Source organism: Meriones unguiculatus, chromosome 5 (genome assembly GCF_030254825.1).
Source record: "Meriones unguiculatus strain TT.TT164.6M chromosome 5, Bangor_MerUng_6.1, whole genome shotgun sequence".
In the NCBI taxonomy this organism is placed as follows: Eukaryota; Metazoa; Chordata; class Mammalia; order Rodentia; family Muridae; genus Meriones; species Meriones unguiculatus.
The window spans coordinates 7,524,851-7,541,426 of NC_083353.1; the positions used below are offsets into that span (position 1 = coordinate 7,524,851).

Consider the following 16,576-nt stretch of genomic DNA (forward strand, 5'->3'; position numbering starts at 1 on the left):
AAACAAGGAAAGAAACACCAGGCGTTCTCTTGATCTCAGGAACACACAGGAAATGCATGGCTAGTTGATACATACATTCAGATGTTGCCAGCCATGATCTTAGGTGTCAGGACATTGCCCTGTATGGTTGTTGATTATATATTCAGTATTATGATTGATGTCACTTTAGTTACAGAGCTAAAATGTTTCAGATAAAATTTAAAATTTAAAATTCAAAACTGCACTGTGAATGCAATGCCACTATCATTTCAAAATAGAAAAGTGAATGTCAGATTCAGTCTTTTCCCACACAGATAAGAAGTGTCAGGCTTCAAAAGCTGGGGGAGATGGCTGAGTACTTGAGGTAGATTTTCCACCCACATAGAGACTCAGCGGTACTGGCAAGATTTCATAGTGCTCAAAGATGCTATGCACGCTATTGGTGAAGTTAAGCTATAACTGGTTTACTGAACAGTGGCCCAAGGATGCTGCAGCACTCATCTGCTAGGAATGAAGTACCCATTACTTTTTTTGGGGGTGGGGGGTGGTAACCAATTGTTTTCTTATTGAATGTGAGGCCTGTGCAATAGATAGATAGATAGATAGATAGATAGATAGATAGATAGATAGATAAAGTGGAGAGCAATTATGGAGATACCTAGTGGTTGTTCTCTACATGCATGAGGCAGGACATGCCCACACATAAAAATGCATACACACATGAACACATTACCTATGCAGAGACATACACATATATAGACTCATGTGTGAACCGGAATACATGAGACCATACACACACACGCACACCGAAAAGCAGACTCCATGGATTTTCATTTCTTTTCTGCACTGTTCCCATTTACTGTCATTTCACCCAGCAGTGATTAATACTCCGGTCCTGATCACCCAAGACCCATTCTACGATTTCCATGCACTAATGGTTTTAAAGAGAAATTATATCCTTCGTTAGAAAATTAGCTGCCTCCCTTTTTTCTAAATTGTCCAAATAAAGGTTCGCACAGAGAATCTTGACAAGTATAATTACATCCTGCCCATTTAGCTCTTCTTTCATCAACAATTCCCCAGGACTATCAGAGAAGCAGTGCTTAAGGAGCAGGGCTGCACACGGAGGCGCACATTCAAGGGGAAGGTGGTGTGCTGTCCGTGAAGATGACCCACAGCAAATGTCATCCTCGTCTCTTCTCATGCTGCTGGCATTTCACCAGCAGTTTGTAGTTTAATGGGGAACAATAATGTGGACGTACATATCAAATCCAGAAAATGTCAGCAGATTATGTAATTATCTTTTTGAAAAACTAGGAACTCTTTTAAGGTGGGGTATGCATACTCTGAGGAAAATCTGTAGACACACCAGCTAGCCAGCCATGAGAATGATTGATTTCCACATCAGATTTTTGTATAATATACCAAATGCGACAAACTCACATTCACCATTGCTTCAGGTGATAAACTGCACATGTCAGATAAATTAAAACTTCAATTATTAGTCTTTGAAATGCCCTCCAGCCTCTAATGCGAATTAAAAAATAAACAAACCAGAACTTTCTTTGAATTTGTTCTTGGCAGCTCCATTCATGGATAGATTGTATTCTAATTATGTATGCCCTCACTCCCAATTCTAGTCTCCCTCTCACTTTGTTAATCCCCTCTTCCCTACAATTCCATTTCAATCATTCATTTCTGGTTTGAAAGCCATTGAGTTTAGCCAGGATTATCTGCATAACCATGGGCTTTAAAGTGTACATTGGAGCCTTGTGGGTTCTGCAGAAGGTGCAAAGCTGAGTATGATAACTGCCCCTTCCCAATACTAGCCAGTAGTTAAGGACCAATGAGATCCTCCCTTATCTGTGGTGGGATGTTAACGTGCTCATCTTTTTGTATATTTATTGTATATATAGCCAGAGCTAGGGTGAGACCATGACAATATTGTCTGTGCAAGGCCCATAAGACAGCCTTTCACAGCCTTGCTCCCTTTCTATCGGCTCCTAAATTATTTCCAGTCTGTGTCCTTAATGATCCTTGACTGAGCCTTAAAGCAGGTGGTATAAATGTTCTCTAAAATAGAATTATTTTTCAGTGAATTCAAGGCCTTATCTTAGACAATACTTTCAATTTCTCATTCACAAACATGTATGTGTAATGTGTGGGTTGGGATAACTGAAGATTACTTAGTATTTGGATTCCTTTAAGAAATAGGAAAGTGTCATTATTAATCAATATATATGATATGCCTGATTCCAGATGAGAAAATTACCAATCGCTGAAAGTTTGATATTTGGATTTTTTTTCTCTCTGCTTTGTCATTTTGTGTGGTAAGAGAGAGGTGAGAGAGAGAGAAAGAGAGAGACTTTCTGTGTGTGCTGATAGAGAAACATGAAGATTTTACATCTTAGTAGGTTTTGTGTAATCCTTACCACCTATAGTTTGAAAATACTAGACACTGTATATGAAAACAGTGATGTTGCCTCCCTCCATGCCAAGAAATACTAGTTGATTATATGTGCGTGCATGGACATATTCACTTTATCTTTTACTTTCTATTTTTCTTTAAGTGAATGATTAAAATCAGTATATGTAAGAAGAACTTGTTCCCCACCTTCACATGATTAAATCTTTTACATAAAACCTGGGCACAGGGGGTCCTGCATAGACCAATACTCCAACTAAGGATCTTGCATAGAGAGGACATAGAACCCCTGCTCAGAGGCAGCCCACAGGCTGCTCAGTTGCTAAGTGGGTTTCCTAGGAAGGGGGCAGGGCTTGTTTCTGACATGAACTCAGTGTCAGACTCTTTGATCACTTCCCCCTGGAGGGTGCAGCCTTGTCAGGTCACAGAGGAATATGATGCAGTCAGGCCTGATGAGACCTGATAGGGTAAGTTCAGATAGAAAAGGAGGAAGTCCTCTCCTAACAGTGGCCTTGGGGAAGGGCATAGAGGGAGAAGACAGAGGGTGAATGGGAGTGGGAAGAGACAAGGGAGGGGCTACAGCTGGGATAAAAAAGTGAATACATTGTAATAAACAAAAAATAAATTAAAAAAATGAAAAATGTTTTACATATTATGGGAGAAAATCAAATATGAAAACAAGTCATTCACAGGAACCAGATATATTTGTAACTAAACCACTTGTTATAAATTAACAAAGTAAGCAAGCAAGATAATTTCTCAGCCAGCTTTTCTTCACAGGAAGGCTTCAGTGTGGGGTTACAAAGAGAGAATCAATTATTTTAATCTTATTTTTATAAGATTATAAAATTAAAATCTTTTAAAAGTCTTAGAAGAATTCCAAATCTAAAATTTTATTTATAAAAAAGAATCAGCTATCCCTACTTTAAATCTTTAATGTTCTTTAATAATTTTTATTAAATAATATCAGGAAGCTGAAGGCAAAAAACATATCAGGAAATCAATTGTTGTCTCTGTTATCAGTCCAGCTTGGGAGTGTCATGTCAGCCAGTGCTACCTTGGGCTATTGTTTCTGTTCACCAATCTTAAAAAGTCTATGGATTTACTACGAAGAGTATACGTTCCTGAACTTCAAATTCTCTGAGATGTTCAACATCAGAGTCATTAGCAAAGACATCTTTACTTAACCTTGCTGAAAAACCTGTTTTTCCTAAGATTTTCTACATCAGAGCCACTAGTAAAAACATCTTTACCTAATCTTACTAAACAATCTATTTTTCTAAATTCTTTCTAAGGGTATTGGTCATTGTTAACATCTCTAGGGATGTTTTTTAATTAATTTATTGTTTTATTAATTACAATTTATTCACTTTGTATCCCAGCTGTAGCTCCCTCCCTAGTCCCTCACAATCTCACCCTACCTCCACTCTCCCATGTCCCTCCCCAAGTTCACTGATAGGGGAGGTACTCCTCCCCTTTTCTCTGACCCTAGCCTATCAGATCTCATCAGGACTGGCTGCATTGTCTTCCTCTGTGGCCTGGAAAGGCTGTTCCTCCCTTAGAGGGAGGTGATCAAAGAGCCAACCAATGAGTTCATGTCTGAGAGGATCCCTGTTCCTCTTACTAAGGAACCCACTTGGACACTGAGGTGCCATGGGCTACATCTGTGCAGGGCTTCTAGGTTATCTCCATGCATGGTCCTTGGTTGGAATATGAGTCTCAGAAAAGACCCCTGTGCCAAGATTTTTTGGTTCTGTTGTTCTCCTTGTGAAGCTCCTGTCCCCTGCAAGGCTTTCTATCTCTCCCTTCTTTCATAAAATTCCCTGCACTCTGCCCAAAGTTTGGCTATGAGTTGTATCATCTGCTTTAATGTGCCTGCTGGGTAGAGTCTTTCAGAGGTCCTCTATGTTAGGCTCCTGTCCTGTTCCCTGTTTTCTTTCTCTTCTGATGTCCATTCCGTTTGCCTTTCTGAATGAGGATTGATCATCTTAACCAGGGTCCTCCTCCTTGCTTAGCTTCTTTAGGTGTACAGATTTAAGTATGTTTATCCTATATTATATGTCTAATATCACTTATAAGTGAGTCAATACCATGTGTATCTTTCTGCTTCTTGGATACCTCACTCAGGAAGATCTTTTCTAGTTCCCACCATTTGCCTGCTATTTCATGATTTCCCTGTTTTTAATTGCTGAGTAGTATTCCACTGTGTAAACGTATCACAATTTCTATACCCATTTCTGAGTTGAGGGACTTCTGGGTTGTTTCCAGATTCTGGCTATTACAAATAAAGCTGCTATGAACATAGTTGAGCAAATGTCCTTAATGTGTACTTGAGCAAATCTTGGATATATGTCCAGGAGTGATATAGAAGGATCTTAAGGTAGCATTATTTTTAATTTTCTGAGAAAGCTCCAGATTGATTTCCAAAGTGATTGTACAAGTTTACATTCCCAACAACAATGGAGAATGGTTCCCCTTTCTCCACATCCTCTCCTGCATGTATTGTCACTTTAGCTTTTCGTCTTAGCCATTCTGATGGGTGTAAGGTGAAATCTCAGGGTTGTTTTTATTTGCATCTCTCTGATGGATAAGGACATTGAACATTTCTTTAAGTGTTTCTCTGTCATTCGATATTCCTCTATTGAGAATTCTCTGTGTAGCTATGTAACCCATCTTTTAATTGGATTGTTTGATTTGCTGCTTTTTAACTTCTTGAGTTCTTATATATTCTGGATATTAGCCCTCTGTCAAATATAAGGTTGGTGAAGATTCTTTCCCAGTCTGTAGGCTCTTGTTTTGTTCTGATGACAGTGTCCTTTGTTTTATAGAAGCTTTTAAATTTCATGAGGTCCCATTTATTGATTGTTGCTCTTAGATCCTGAACTGTTGGTGTTCTGTTCAGGAAGTTGTCTCCTCTGCCAAATGAGTTCCAGGCTCTTCCCCATTTTTTTTTCTAACAGGTTTAGTGTATCTGGTTTTATATTGAGGTCTTTGATCCACTTGTAATTTAGTTTTGTGCAGGGTGATAACTATGAATCTATTGCATTTTTCTACATGTAGACATCCAGTTAGACCAGCACCATTTAGATGTTATCTTTTTTCCATTGTATGGTTTTGACTTCTTTGTCAAAAAACAAATGTCCATAGGTGTGTGGGTTTATTTCTGTCTTTCATTCGATTCTATTGATCCACCATTTTGTTTATATGCCAGTAACATGCTGTTTTTATTACTATTGCTCTGCCAACACAGACTCCCCACTTTATCTTTAGTTTCTACTATTGTTTTAGGGTTTATTATCATAAAATCATAGTCATTGGAATCTCTAAAGGGTACCTGGATTAACCTTCTTTATATATCCTAGTTATCAAGATTTTACAAAAATATACCTAAGATATATGTCAAGTAACAAAGCATTAAGTTCAATGTCTAGGCACTACAGAGACATAAAATTATAGGCCAAGTTTTCTATAAGAGTATGAGAAAGGGAGATATGAGAGAGAATACACACAGATACAGAGTGTGAACACAGAGGAAGGTCAATGTCTTTACTGAAGTGAGAAAATGTGTGCATTAATTTTATCTGATAAGTAATGCTTTTGCTTTTTTTTTTTTCAATTTTGTGTGAAGGCAGTTGCACACAGAGGCCAGAAGAATGTGGTGTTTTGTCCTCTGGAACTGTAGTCTCATTCAGCTATGAGTCACCATATGTGGATGCTGGGAATAACACTAGTGACCTTTGTGAAAGCAGAAAGTGTTCTTAAACACTGAGCCATCTCTCCAGCCCCATGTCAAAATGATACCGTGTTTGTGATGTCCTGCTGATTTTTTCTATAATACACTTAAGACATTCAATAATAATATTATTGTTAACTCAAGAAGAGCTTGATACAGCACATTAGAACTAGTTTCATTTCATTAATCACTATATTTTTTTTTTTTAGTTTGTTTTTTTTTGTTTCTGGAGTTTGCTACTTTTGGAAGGTGCCTCCACTGGATAAATGCAATAGGTATAAACACTGACTTGCAAATAAAATAACAGTGACATAAAAAAGTATGTCTTTTACCCATGTTGCCACATGGGTTTTGTGATGATTTAGACCTGTTCTAATCCCAGCATTTAATGGGAGTTGATGGCAAGAGGATCAAAAGTTTGAGGCCATTTTCAGATACTTAGAGAACTTAAAACGAGCCTGCACTACAAGAGATGGTATCTCAAAACAAACGAACAATACTAATAACAACACAGATAGATAATAAACATTTTAGACCATCTAACTTTATAAGATCATATCAGGTCATCTTTTATAGACTCAATTAACAATATTGATGTTAATGTCACCATTTACATAATATATTGCTTAATGTATCTTCTGTTATAGTGAGTATATGTGATGGAAAACTTCTAAAGAAAGATGCTTCAGCGTGACTCATAGATTGGCAGTTTCTGTCTATGATCAGTTGGATCCAGAGTTTTGTGGCATGGAATAGGACATGTCTGGTTGAACAGGGTCATTCACCCAATGACCAGGATGTGTCAGACAAATAAGGAAGAGTAAAGAAAATGAAGATGCAGGGATCTCACTGGCCCATACAAGGAAACACCCCTAAGGACCTGATGATATCTCACTGTTGCCTCTTAAGGGGTACATCATTTCTCTATAAATCCATTCTGGAGATAAGGCTTGCAAACTATGGATGGTTGAACCACACTTAAAATGCAAATGATAACAGACATTAACTGGCTTTTTTATTGTTTTTTTAAAGCTTTATTTATTTTGACATTATGTGTGTATTTTATCTGCATTGCATAAATGTGTCAGTGCTGCAGGAGATGATATCTCAAAAACTACACAATAATGAAAAAACACTGAAATGTGATAAACTTCAGTGTACACACTGCCTGTAGATGCCAGAAGAAGGTACTGGATTCTCCAGAACTGGACTTACAGACAGCTGTAATCATGTAGGTGCTGGGAACCGAAGTCATGTCCTAGCAAGGGTGGTAAGGCGCTTAACTGTTAAGCCGTCTCTCCAACCACAAAGATTTTTTTTTTCAAATTTTTTTTCTATCTATGTTTGTCAGTGTATGGTGTATGGAAGGGGTCCCAAGGGAAGCAAGAAAGAACTGTAGGGTTCCTTTTTTAATATTTAATTGATTTCTTAATTTTACATCCTGATGGCAGTCTCCTCCCTCTTCTCCTTCCGGTCTCAACCTCTTACCCCTGTTCCCCTTTCCCTCCTCCCCTTCTCCTCAGGAAAGGGGAGACACCCTACAAACCGCATGTGCTGGGGTGGGTAAATGCAGTTTGCATGAAGACTAAATGCATCCTCTTCCACTGAGGCCAGACAAGGCAGCCCAATTAGGGGAAAGTGATCCAAAAGCAAACAACAGAGTCATGTCAGAGACAATCTCCACTCCACTTCCAGGGAGCCCACATGAACTCAAGCTGCCAGTCAGTTACATCTGTGTCTACAGCCATACAACCCTCAACACACGATCTTGTCTCATCTAGATTCTGGGAAGCTAAGGAGGGTCTAGCCTGGCTGTAGAATTCTTTTTTTTTTTTTTTTTTTACTCTACATCCCAAATGTACCCCCTTCCTCCTCTGCTCCAAGTTCCCCCTTTCCCTCCTTCCCTCTTCCCCTCTTCCTTTCTCCCAGAAAAAGGTGAGCCCCCTCCCCCCATATCAACCTTCCTCAGCAAATCAAATCATATCAGGATTGAGCATATCCTCGTCATCTGAGGCCAGGGGAGACAGTGCTGCAGGGAGAAGTGATCCAAAAGCAGGCAATAGAGTTCATGTTAGAAACAGCCCCTCCCCCACCCTAACCAACTCACCAGGCGCCCCAGATAAAGACCAAGCTGCCCATTGGCCACATATGTGCAGTGGGGCTTATGTACAGATCATTCATGCTCCATAATTGATGTCTCAGTCTCTGAAAGCTCCCGTCGGACTGGGTTAGTCTTTGTGTGAGGTTCCTGTTTCCTCCAGTCCGTCCATCTTTCCCCGCAACACTTCCACTGGACCCCTGGAGCTGTTCCCCATGCTTAACTGAAAGTCCCAATAATCTGTTTGGATCTGATGATGCCTGGAGCCTCCCAGACAACAATCAACTTGGGCTTCTGTTTGCAGGCATAGTAGAGCATCATTAATAGTGTTGAGCTGGCTCTCTTCTGTGGTATCAGGTTGGGCCAATTATTGGTTGGACAATCTTTGTTCCCTCTTTATTCCTACTCTTCTTGTAGGTAAAATGATTTTTGGATCAAAGATTTTGTAGGCAAGCTGTTGTTCCCCTCCTTTGACCAGGCCTGTCTGTCTAGGAGGTGATCACTTCAGTCTTCATGTCCCCCCTGTTAGGAGTCTCAGATAGAGTCACATTGTATCCTCCAAGGGGTACATCTCTTTGTCAAGCTGGAGGCCTGCAACCGGGTAGGCTGTAGGATTCTTGCAGTTAGTGTTCTGGGGAGCAATGAAGGGCCATGTGGGCCTACGAACTGAACTCTACCCCTTCTCCAGAGCAACCTTCGCTCAACCTTTCAGCTCTTCTTTGACATTTTGTAATTCATATTTCTTACATTCAGTAATGAGAACTTTGCCTTGAGAAAAAGCTTGCATCTGACTTGAATGTCTTCAGATTTGTGATTGGTGTCTCTATGCTGTAGATATGAAAATGTATCCTGCCTTTTGAATCACTGTTCAATAATAACCAAATTATACCTATATCATTAAAATATGATAAAGTTGTTTTCCCTTACTCTCTACGAACAGTCTTGACAATTTAAAATTGTCTCATGTGGAAAAAAAAAAAAAAAAAACAGTGCCAGCAAACCTAAAATCTTTAATGTACCCAAGGTTAAAATCTAAATATTGAAATAGTAACCTAAAAACATCAAAATTAAAAAAATGCATCGCATATTAGGTCTTTGCATACATGTGTACATATGGAGTGCATGCTATAAAATAAGCAAATGATTTGTATACATGTCTACTTATATATATATATGAAATATACAGTAATTATGTAGCAAACATTCATTTTTTTCTTTATAACTTTATATATCTTGTATACTATGTGTAGGTATTTAATAAGAATGATTTAAAATTTTCAATATGATATTTATAAATTACAAATAATACATGAATACAGTTACCATTTGCTACAGTGCCAGGTTGTTCATTAAAATTTCACACATGCAACAAATTAGAAATTTTCTTCTTATTGGAAAGTAGCCACATAGCTTTTTATTATCCGTGGTGTATACTTCTCAAAGGAAAAACTGAGGACCTATGTCTCCTTTAAAAAAATATTTTATCATTATTATTATTAATTACAATTTATTCACTTTAAATCACATCTGTAGCCCCCCCTTCCTCATCTCCTCCCGACCCCTCCCCTCCTCTTCCCTCCTGTAATCCACTGATAAGGGAGGACCTCTTCCCCTTCTTTCTGACCCTAGCCTTTCAGGTCTCATCAGAACTGTAGCTCCAGAAGGAGAAGAACAAAACCAAAATTCTCGGCACAGTGTTGCCCTGCAGAGACTGATGAATCAACCAAGGACCATGCATAAAGAGGACCTAGACACCCTGCTCTGATGTAGAGCATGGGCTGCTCAGTCTCTAGAGCATGGGGGTCCTCTAGTAAGAGGAGCAGGGGCAGTCTCTGACATGAACTAGGTTGCCTACGTCTCCTTTTTTTCCTTTTTAAATTTTTTTATTTATTTATATTAATTACAGTTTAATCACTTTGTATCCTAACTGTAACCTCCTCCCTCATTCCCTTCCAACCTCACCTTCCCTCCCTCTTCTCCTCCCATTTTCCACCCCAAGTCCACTGATATTAGAGGTCCTCCTCCCCTTCCATGTGACCCTGTCCTATCAGGTCTCATCAGGACTGGCTGCATTGTCTTGCTCTCTGACCTGGCAAGGCTGCTCTACCCTAAGGGGAGGTCATCAAAGAACCAGCCACTGAGTTAATGTCAGAGACAGTCCCTGTTCCCCTTACTAGGGAACCCCACTTGGACACTGAGCTGCCATGGGCTACATCTGTGAAGTGGTTCTGGTTCTAAGTTATTTCCATGCATGGCCCTTGGTTGGAGTGTCAGTCTCAGAAAAGAACCCTGTACCCAGATTTATTGGTTCTGTTGCTCTTCTTGTGGAGCTCCTGTCCTCTCTAGGTTCTTCTATTTCCCCCTTCTTTCATAATATCCCCTGCACTCTGCCCATGGGGTTTTTTAATCTTTACTAGCTGGCCTCCATGATTGCCAAAACGATGATAGTGCAAGTGGAGGAAGCCACACTGCTTAATGTCTGTTAATTAACCACTTCACCTCCAGGTGAGGCTGACACACCCTGTATATTTAGTTAGACTAGCTGGTTTACAGGGCCCACTAATTCCTTCTCCTATCCAATGCTTGCCTCTGTTCCTTGCTTTCAAGGACAATCCGGGGCTGAAACTCAGGTCCTTCAGCTTTGTCCATAAGCACTCTACAGATGACTTGAGCAATAACCCCAGGCCAGTAGCAAATTTCAGGAGAAGGCAAGTTTGGCTTAACTGAATCCTTTAATTAGCACAGATTGGAAAATATTTTGTACTTAGTCTGGTTTTAGCTTTCTTTCTAGTCTTTCTTTGAGCAGTCTGGTTTTGTTTTGCTTTAAAGTTAGTAAATGCAAAACAGTGAATCATGAATAGAGTGGAATCTTTCCCTAATTATTTTAGAGACTTTCTAGACAGCATGGGTTTCCTGTCATGGGTGCTGATGACTAAACAACTTAAGATTTTCAAAAAAGACAAATGCCTTCCTACTCATTTACATTCTTGTTTCAAAACATTGGCTGCTTTGCTGGAAAAAGACAGTGCTGCTTTGGACCACAAAGGGACATTGTGATCAGCACTGACTGTGTATGGCACAAAGTCCCACATATGAGAACTGATCTGAAGGACAATGCTGCCTAGAGGAGCTGTTATGATGACATTGCAGCTCAGTGTGGTTACTCTAGTTTCTAATACTTTATATCACTTCTTTATGTGGCTTACTTAGTTTAGTAACTTTGCCCTCCAATAAAACAACAGGTCACAAATTAAAATATGGGTAGTCATTTCTTTGTTCTTAACTGATGAAGACATACATGCTTTTATGTTTACACACTTTCTGTCTTCTCCCTTTTATTCCCGTTATTTCCTCTTTACTAGTGTATAAACACTAGTTTTTACTAAAAGAAAGTTAAACGGCTTTGTTTAGAAATAATCACTACTGTTTTTGACATGAACTCAATGGCGGGCTCTTTGACTTCCTCCCCCGCTCCCAAGGGAAGAGCAGTTCTGCTAAGCCACATAGGAAGACTTTGCAGCCAGTCCTGAAGATACCTGATAAACCATTATCAGATGAAAGGGGAGGAGGTCCTCCCCTATCAGTAGACTTGGAAAGGGGCAGGGAGGAGTTGAGGGAGAAAGGGTGGGATTGGGAGGGAAAGAGGGAGCAGGATACAGCAGGGATACAAAGTTAACAAACTGTAACTAATATTAAAAAATGGAAAAAAATAAAAAGAAAAGAAATAATCACTACTTTCTTAGGAGCATCCAGATCATGTTCTGTATTTATTTTTGGCCACACACACACACACACACACACACAAAAAAAAAAAAAAAATTCTGTTTTATCTTTAGATGGTTTGTACAATTTAGAATCACCAGGGAACATAGTCTCTAATTTCAGGCTATTTAAATTATATTGTCTTCAGGTTATGTCTGCATGATTGGGTATCTTGTTCTGAGGGAAGATCTCTTCAGTGTGGAAAGCACCACACCCTTGGCAGAAGATCCAGGTTGTCCACAAGTGGAGAAAGTGAGCTGAGCCAGAGTGCAAATGCTTTAATTCACTGCTCTCTGCTCAGGATTATGCAGGCCGTGTAACTAGCTGCTTCAAGATCAAGGTGCCGTGACTTCTCTGAAATAATGTGCTGTAACCTGGACTACTGCAATAAGGTGTTTTTGTGAGGGTTTTTTTATGACAGCAACATGAGAGGGAAATAAGACAGCCTTGCTATTATGAGCACCATCTAAATGATGCCTAACACGGTAATGCACTGAGATGGCTGAAGAGTTGACATTTGTTTTTCCGTATGAAGGATGAAATTGTGTTGTAGACATCCAGCTATTTCTGTATTTTCATGATCAGCTTCCAGTTCTTAAAGAGCTGCCAGTCTACCTAAAATTAGTATTTCCTTCCCCTTTCTATTGTTTTTCTAATGAAAAAGTATAACAACATAAATCATAAGTCTTCACTGAACTACATGTATGATGAGGATGCAACACAGAACTAAGTGAAAACAGCAAATATTTTCCTCTGAGAAAAGGTGCACAGCACAAGCAGAGGTTTCTCAGGTGCTTGCTGTTTCTTGCTTGTGTTGTGTGTATGTTATTCCCAGGTGGGAACTGGGACTATTGGACTGTTCTGGAGCTGTGATCTTCCTGGAAGACTAGCATGTTGTTGTCTTGATTATTTCCTCATTACAGAAAGGCACTGTGCACCTCAGAAAAACAACCCCTATAACAATACTCCTTTCTTCTGAAGACTGTTGCATGTGGCTGGGACTGCAAAAACTGGATTTTTTTCTCAGTGCATGAATACTTTACCGTAAAATTGACACTAACTGACTTTCTGATTTTCAGGACATCAGTATTTTGTGTATGTTATTTTTTCTCTAATGCTCACACTGAAATGCCCTGGGCTTATATAACTCACTGTGTCTAATTAGTCAAAAGAGAGCTGCAGATGATAGCTCCCAGCACTGTATTGACCACTTCAGCAGTGCTGCTCCAACCTTTCCTGACCATCAGAGTGCATGTTGATCTAAAGCTTTGTTTCCTTTGGTATTACCTATGGCAGAAAAAGGCATGAACATTAAACATAACATTAACTAATTGCTTTGCCTGTTCTAGCACAAAGAATAACTAATTCTACTAATTGCTAGAACTTTTCTTTGGCTGGCTTCTTAATAACCTAAAGAAAAGCTTAACATAATACATGTAAATGAAAACAGATCATAAAACTCTTCCTCCCGTAAACTTGATAAGATCCTTATTTAATAACAACCAAGAAAACAACAGCTATTTATATATTGTAGAACACCCGGATGTGTTCCTTCCCTTCGGATTTCTCTCTGGGACAGAATAAAATTTCTGGTGTCTATAGCAGTTACCAAGTTGTTCAAAAGATATTAAATGCTTTATTACCAAATTAAGTAATTCTCTATATGTAGTGGTAAAAGAAGATTGACAGTTGAGACATATGTTTAAGTTATAGTGTTTAGAAAGGAGTGAAAGCTGGAGCTACGGCTTATCAGTTAAAACCACTTGTTCCTGTAGAGGTTCTATGTTCATTTCCTATCACTCAGATTGGGCAGCTCACAACTGCCTGTAACCTCAGCTCTAGAGGATCCAACACTTTTTCCTGGCCTTAATGGATAGTTAGAAACTATGAGCCAACAGCCCATTTCTAGAAATTCTTACAGAAGGTTTTATAGTTTTTCTTTTATGTTTCAGGTGACAACACTTGTCAACACAAGCAACAAAGGTCCATCCGGTAAAAAGAAAGGGAGGTCAAAGAAAGCCCATGTGCTGGCAGCATCTGTAGAACAAGCTACTCAGAACTTCCTGGAAAAGGGTGAGCAGATTGCTAAGGAGAGTCAAGACCTCAAAGAAGAGTTGGTGGCTGCTGTAGAGGATGTGCGGAAGCAAGGTAGGCGGAGTGACATTGTCCTGATGTTGTGGGTTTCTGTGTAAACAAGATAATGTCCTGTGCAGTCAAAGGAATAGATTGCAATGTCTGTTCTCTGAACACGGTCTTTTCAATATTTTCTAGGGTTACTTGCATAAGTATTTTGCTGTCAAAGTGTGGACATGGTTCTAAACACCCAACTATTTCTATTACTTAGAAATCTTTCTGTTGCTGGATCTTGGTAGATGAAAATAAACTCTACTGTCAAACTCATGCCCTGGATGCATTTGGAAGATTCCATCCTAATGAAATGGTTGAATAGGCAAGATTTTAAGGTGGATGGGAGAGAAGGAGGTAGAACCATGTATAGCAAATGTTCCGTGTGATTCTTGAATTATCTTTTCACTCCACAGGTTTTCTCACACATCTAGCTAGTTAACATACTGTTTATTTGACATTTTGAACATTTTTATTTGCAATAAAATACATGTAACATGAAAATAACATCTGAACCGTTTTTAAGGTTCATTTACAGTTTAGTGTTGGTAAGTTTATGTACATTTTTGAGAAACTTATTGCTAGTCCCTTCTCATCTTTGAGAAGTAAATATGAATTTGTTCAACCTATCCATATGCCGTTCCCAAAAGTATATGAATCACTCTTCATCTGTTTGACAACTCATAGAAGTGGAATCCTGTAATGTCTTTTTCTGACTGGCTTATTTCATTAAGTACAATGTTTTTAACAACCGTACACACTGTAGCATATATCATTATTTTAGCTTTTTATGGCTAAATAATAGTACACACACATATATATATATATACATGTATGTATATTTCCACAGACTTTTGGGTGGATTTCACTCTTGTTCTTATGAACAAAATTATTGTTGCAATATACAAAAAATAAACATACATATATACTTATTAGCTTTAATTATCAATTTGACAGAACTTAAAATCACCTCAGAAAAGAAACTGCATATATTTGGCACTCTGTAGAGGATTTTTGTGGTTTTTTTTATGTTTTTTTTTTTTAATTTATTCACTTCATGACCTGATCTTAGGTCTCTCCCTTCTCTTTCCCAGTCATAATCTCATGCCCCCTCCTTCCACCATCAAAGAAGTGGAGGCCTTCCAAGTGCCAATCCACCATGGCACCTCAAGTCTCAGCAGGACTAAGTGCATCCGCTTTCCCAGGGGCCTGACAAGACAGCGAAGCTAGGGGAAAGGGATCCAGAGGCAGGAAACAGAGTCAAAGACAGCCCCTACACCCATTGTTAGAAGATCCACATGATGACCAAGCTACACATCTGCTACATGTGTGTAGGGGGTCTAGGTCCAAACCACGCAAGCTCTTTAGTTGATGGTTCAGTCTCTGTGAGGCCCCCTGGGCCAAGGTTCGTTGACCCTGTAGGTTTTCTTGTGGTGTTCTTGACCTCTCTGACTCCCTCTGTTCTTCCTCCCAATCTTCCATAAAACTCCCTGAGTGTGGCTTATTGTTTAGATGTGGGTCTCTGTATCTTTTTCCATCAGCTGCCGGATGAAGCCTCTCAGAAGACAGCTAACCTTCAACCCAAATTTTGTCTTGCCTACAAGAAATATAGGGATTAAGATGGAACAGAGATTGAAGGAATAGCAAATCAGTTACTGACCCAACTTGAGACTCACCCCATGGTAGAAAGCCAACCCTTGTCACTTATAATGATATTTGCAATGTTTCCAGATAGAAGCCTAGCTTAATTGTAGGGAATTGTCTTAACTAAGTTAATGGATGCATAGAGACAAAGCTCTGGACAGAGCACTATTCCCTAAGCAAGGTGTCCTGAACTCTATCAAAATAGAAATGACATCCTATCTGACCACATAGTCAATAAATGAAAGCATACACCAAACTATTTACTGAACACTGATTTGTAATACCTAAAGGAATATTTCATTAAATAACTGTTGAATTTTGTACTCTTTATTCAATTTTACTCTTTTGCAGTTCATAGATGTTTAGTGTCTTAAATTAAAACCATTCCTTCCATGCAAACACATCTATTTTCTTTGTTTCTTTACTGTATGATGTACATATGTATGCATGTAATTTTTCATGCATATGGGAACCTCTGACTATTCTTTATGCTACTATTCTATTCCCTTACTCCTAAAACTTAACTTCATTTATGTGACCCTGACTCAAATTGTTACTTCAGCTGGATCTGTTTACTGTTCCATATTCCACCTCATGTGAACAGAGTGGGAGTGTATACGTGTCCTGGGAGTACGAATACCTTTAAGTTTTGAAACACTCTTGGTTTTTTGTTTTATTTTTTTCCCTGAAGGTAGACACCTATTTTCCTTCATGCATCTATGCCCTAGATAATTACTTCTTGCTGTTGTTTTCCTATGTGCACTAATGTGCACATGTAAAAAATGTGAGATGCGCTCAGTTTGACAAATGT

General features: G+C 39.0%; 1 protein-coding gene across 2 annotated transcripts in view; it reads left to right on the forward strand.

The window, feature by feature from the left end:
* The window catches only part of Ctnna2 (catenin alpha 2), a 1,157,068-nt gene that overhangs the window by 228,317 nt on the left and 912,175 nt on the right, over positions 1 to 16,576 (forward strand). For both annotated transcript variants that reach the window (XM_060383518.1, XM_060383519.1), the window contains exon 3: positions 13,950 to 14,145. In XM_060383518.1, coding sequence (XP_060239501.1) covers positions 13,950 to 14,145 — 196 coding nt within the window. The remainder of the gene's footprint in view (positions 1 to 13,949; positions 14,146 to 16,576) is intronic.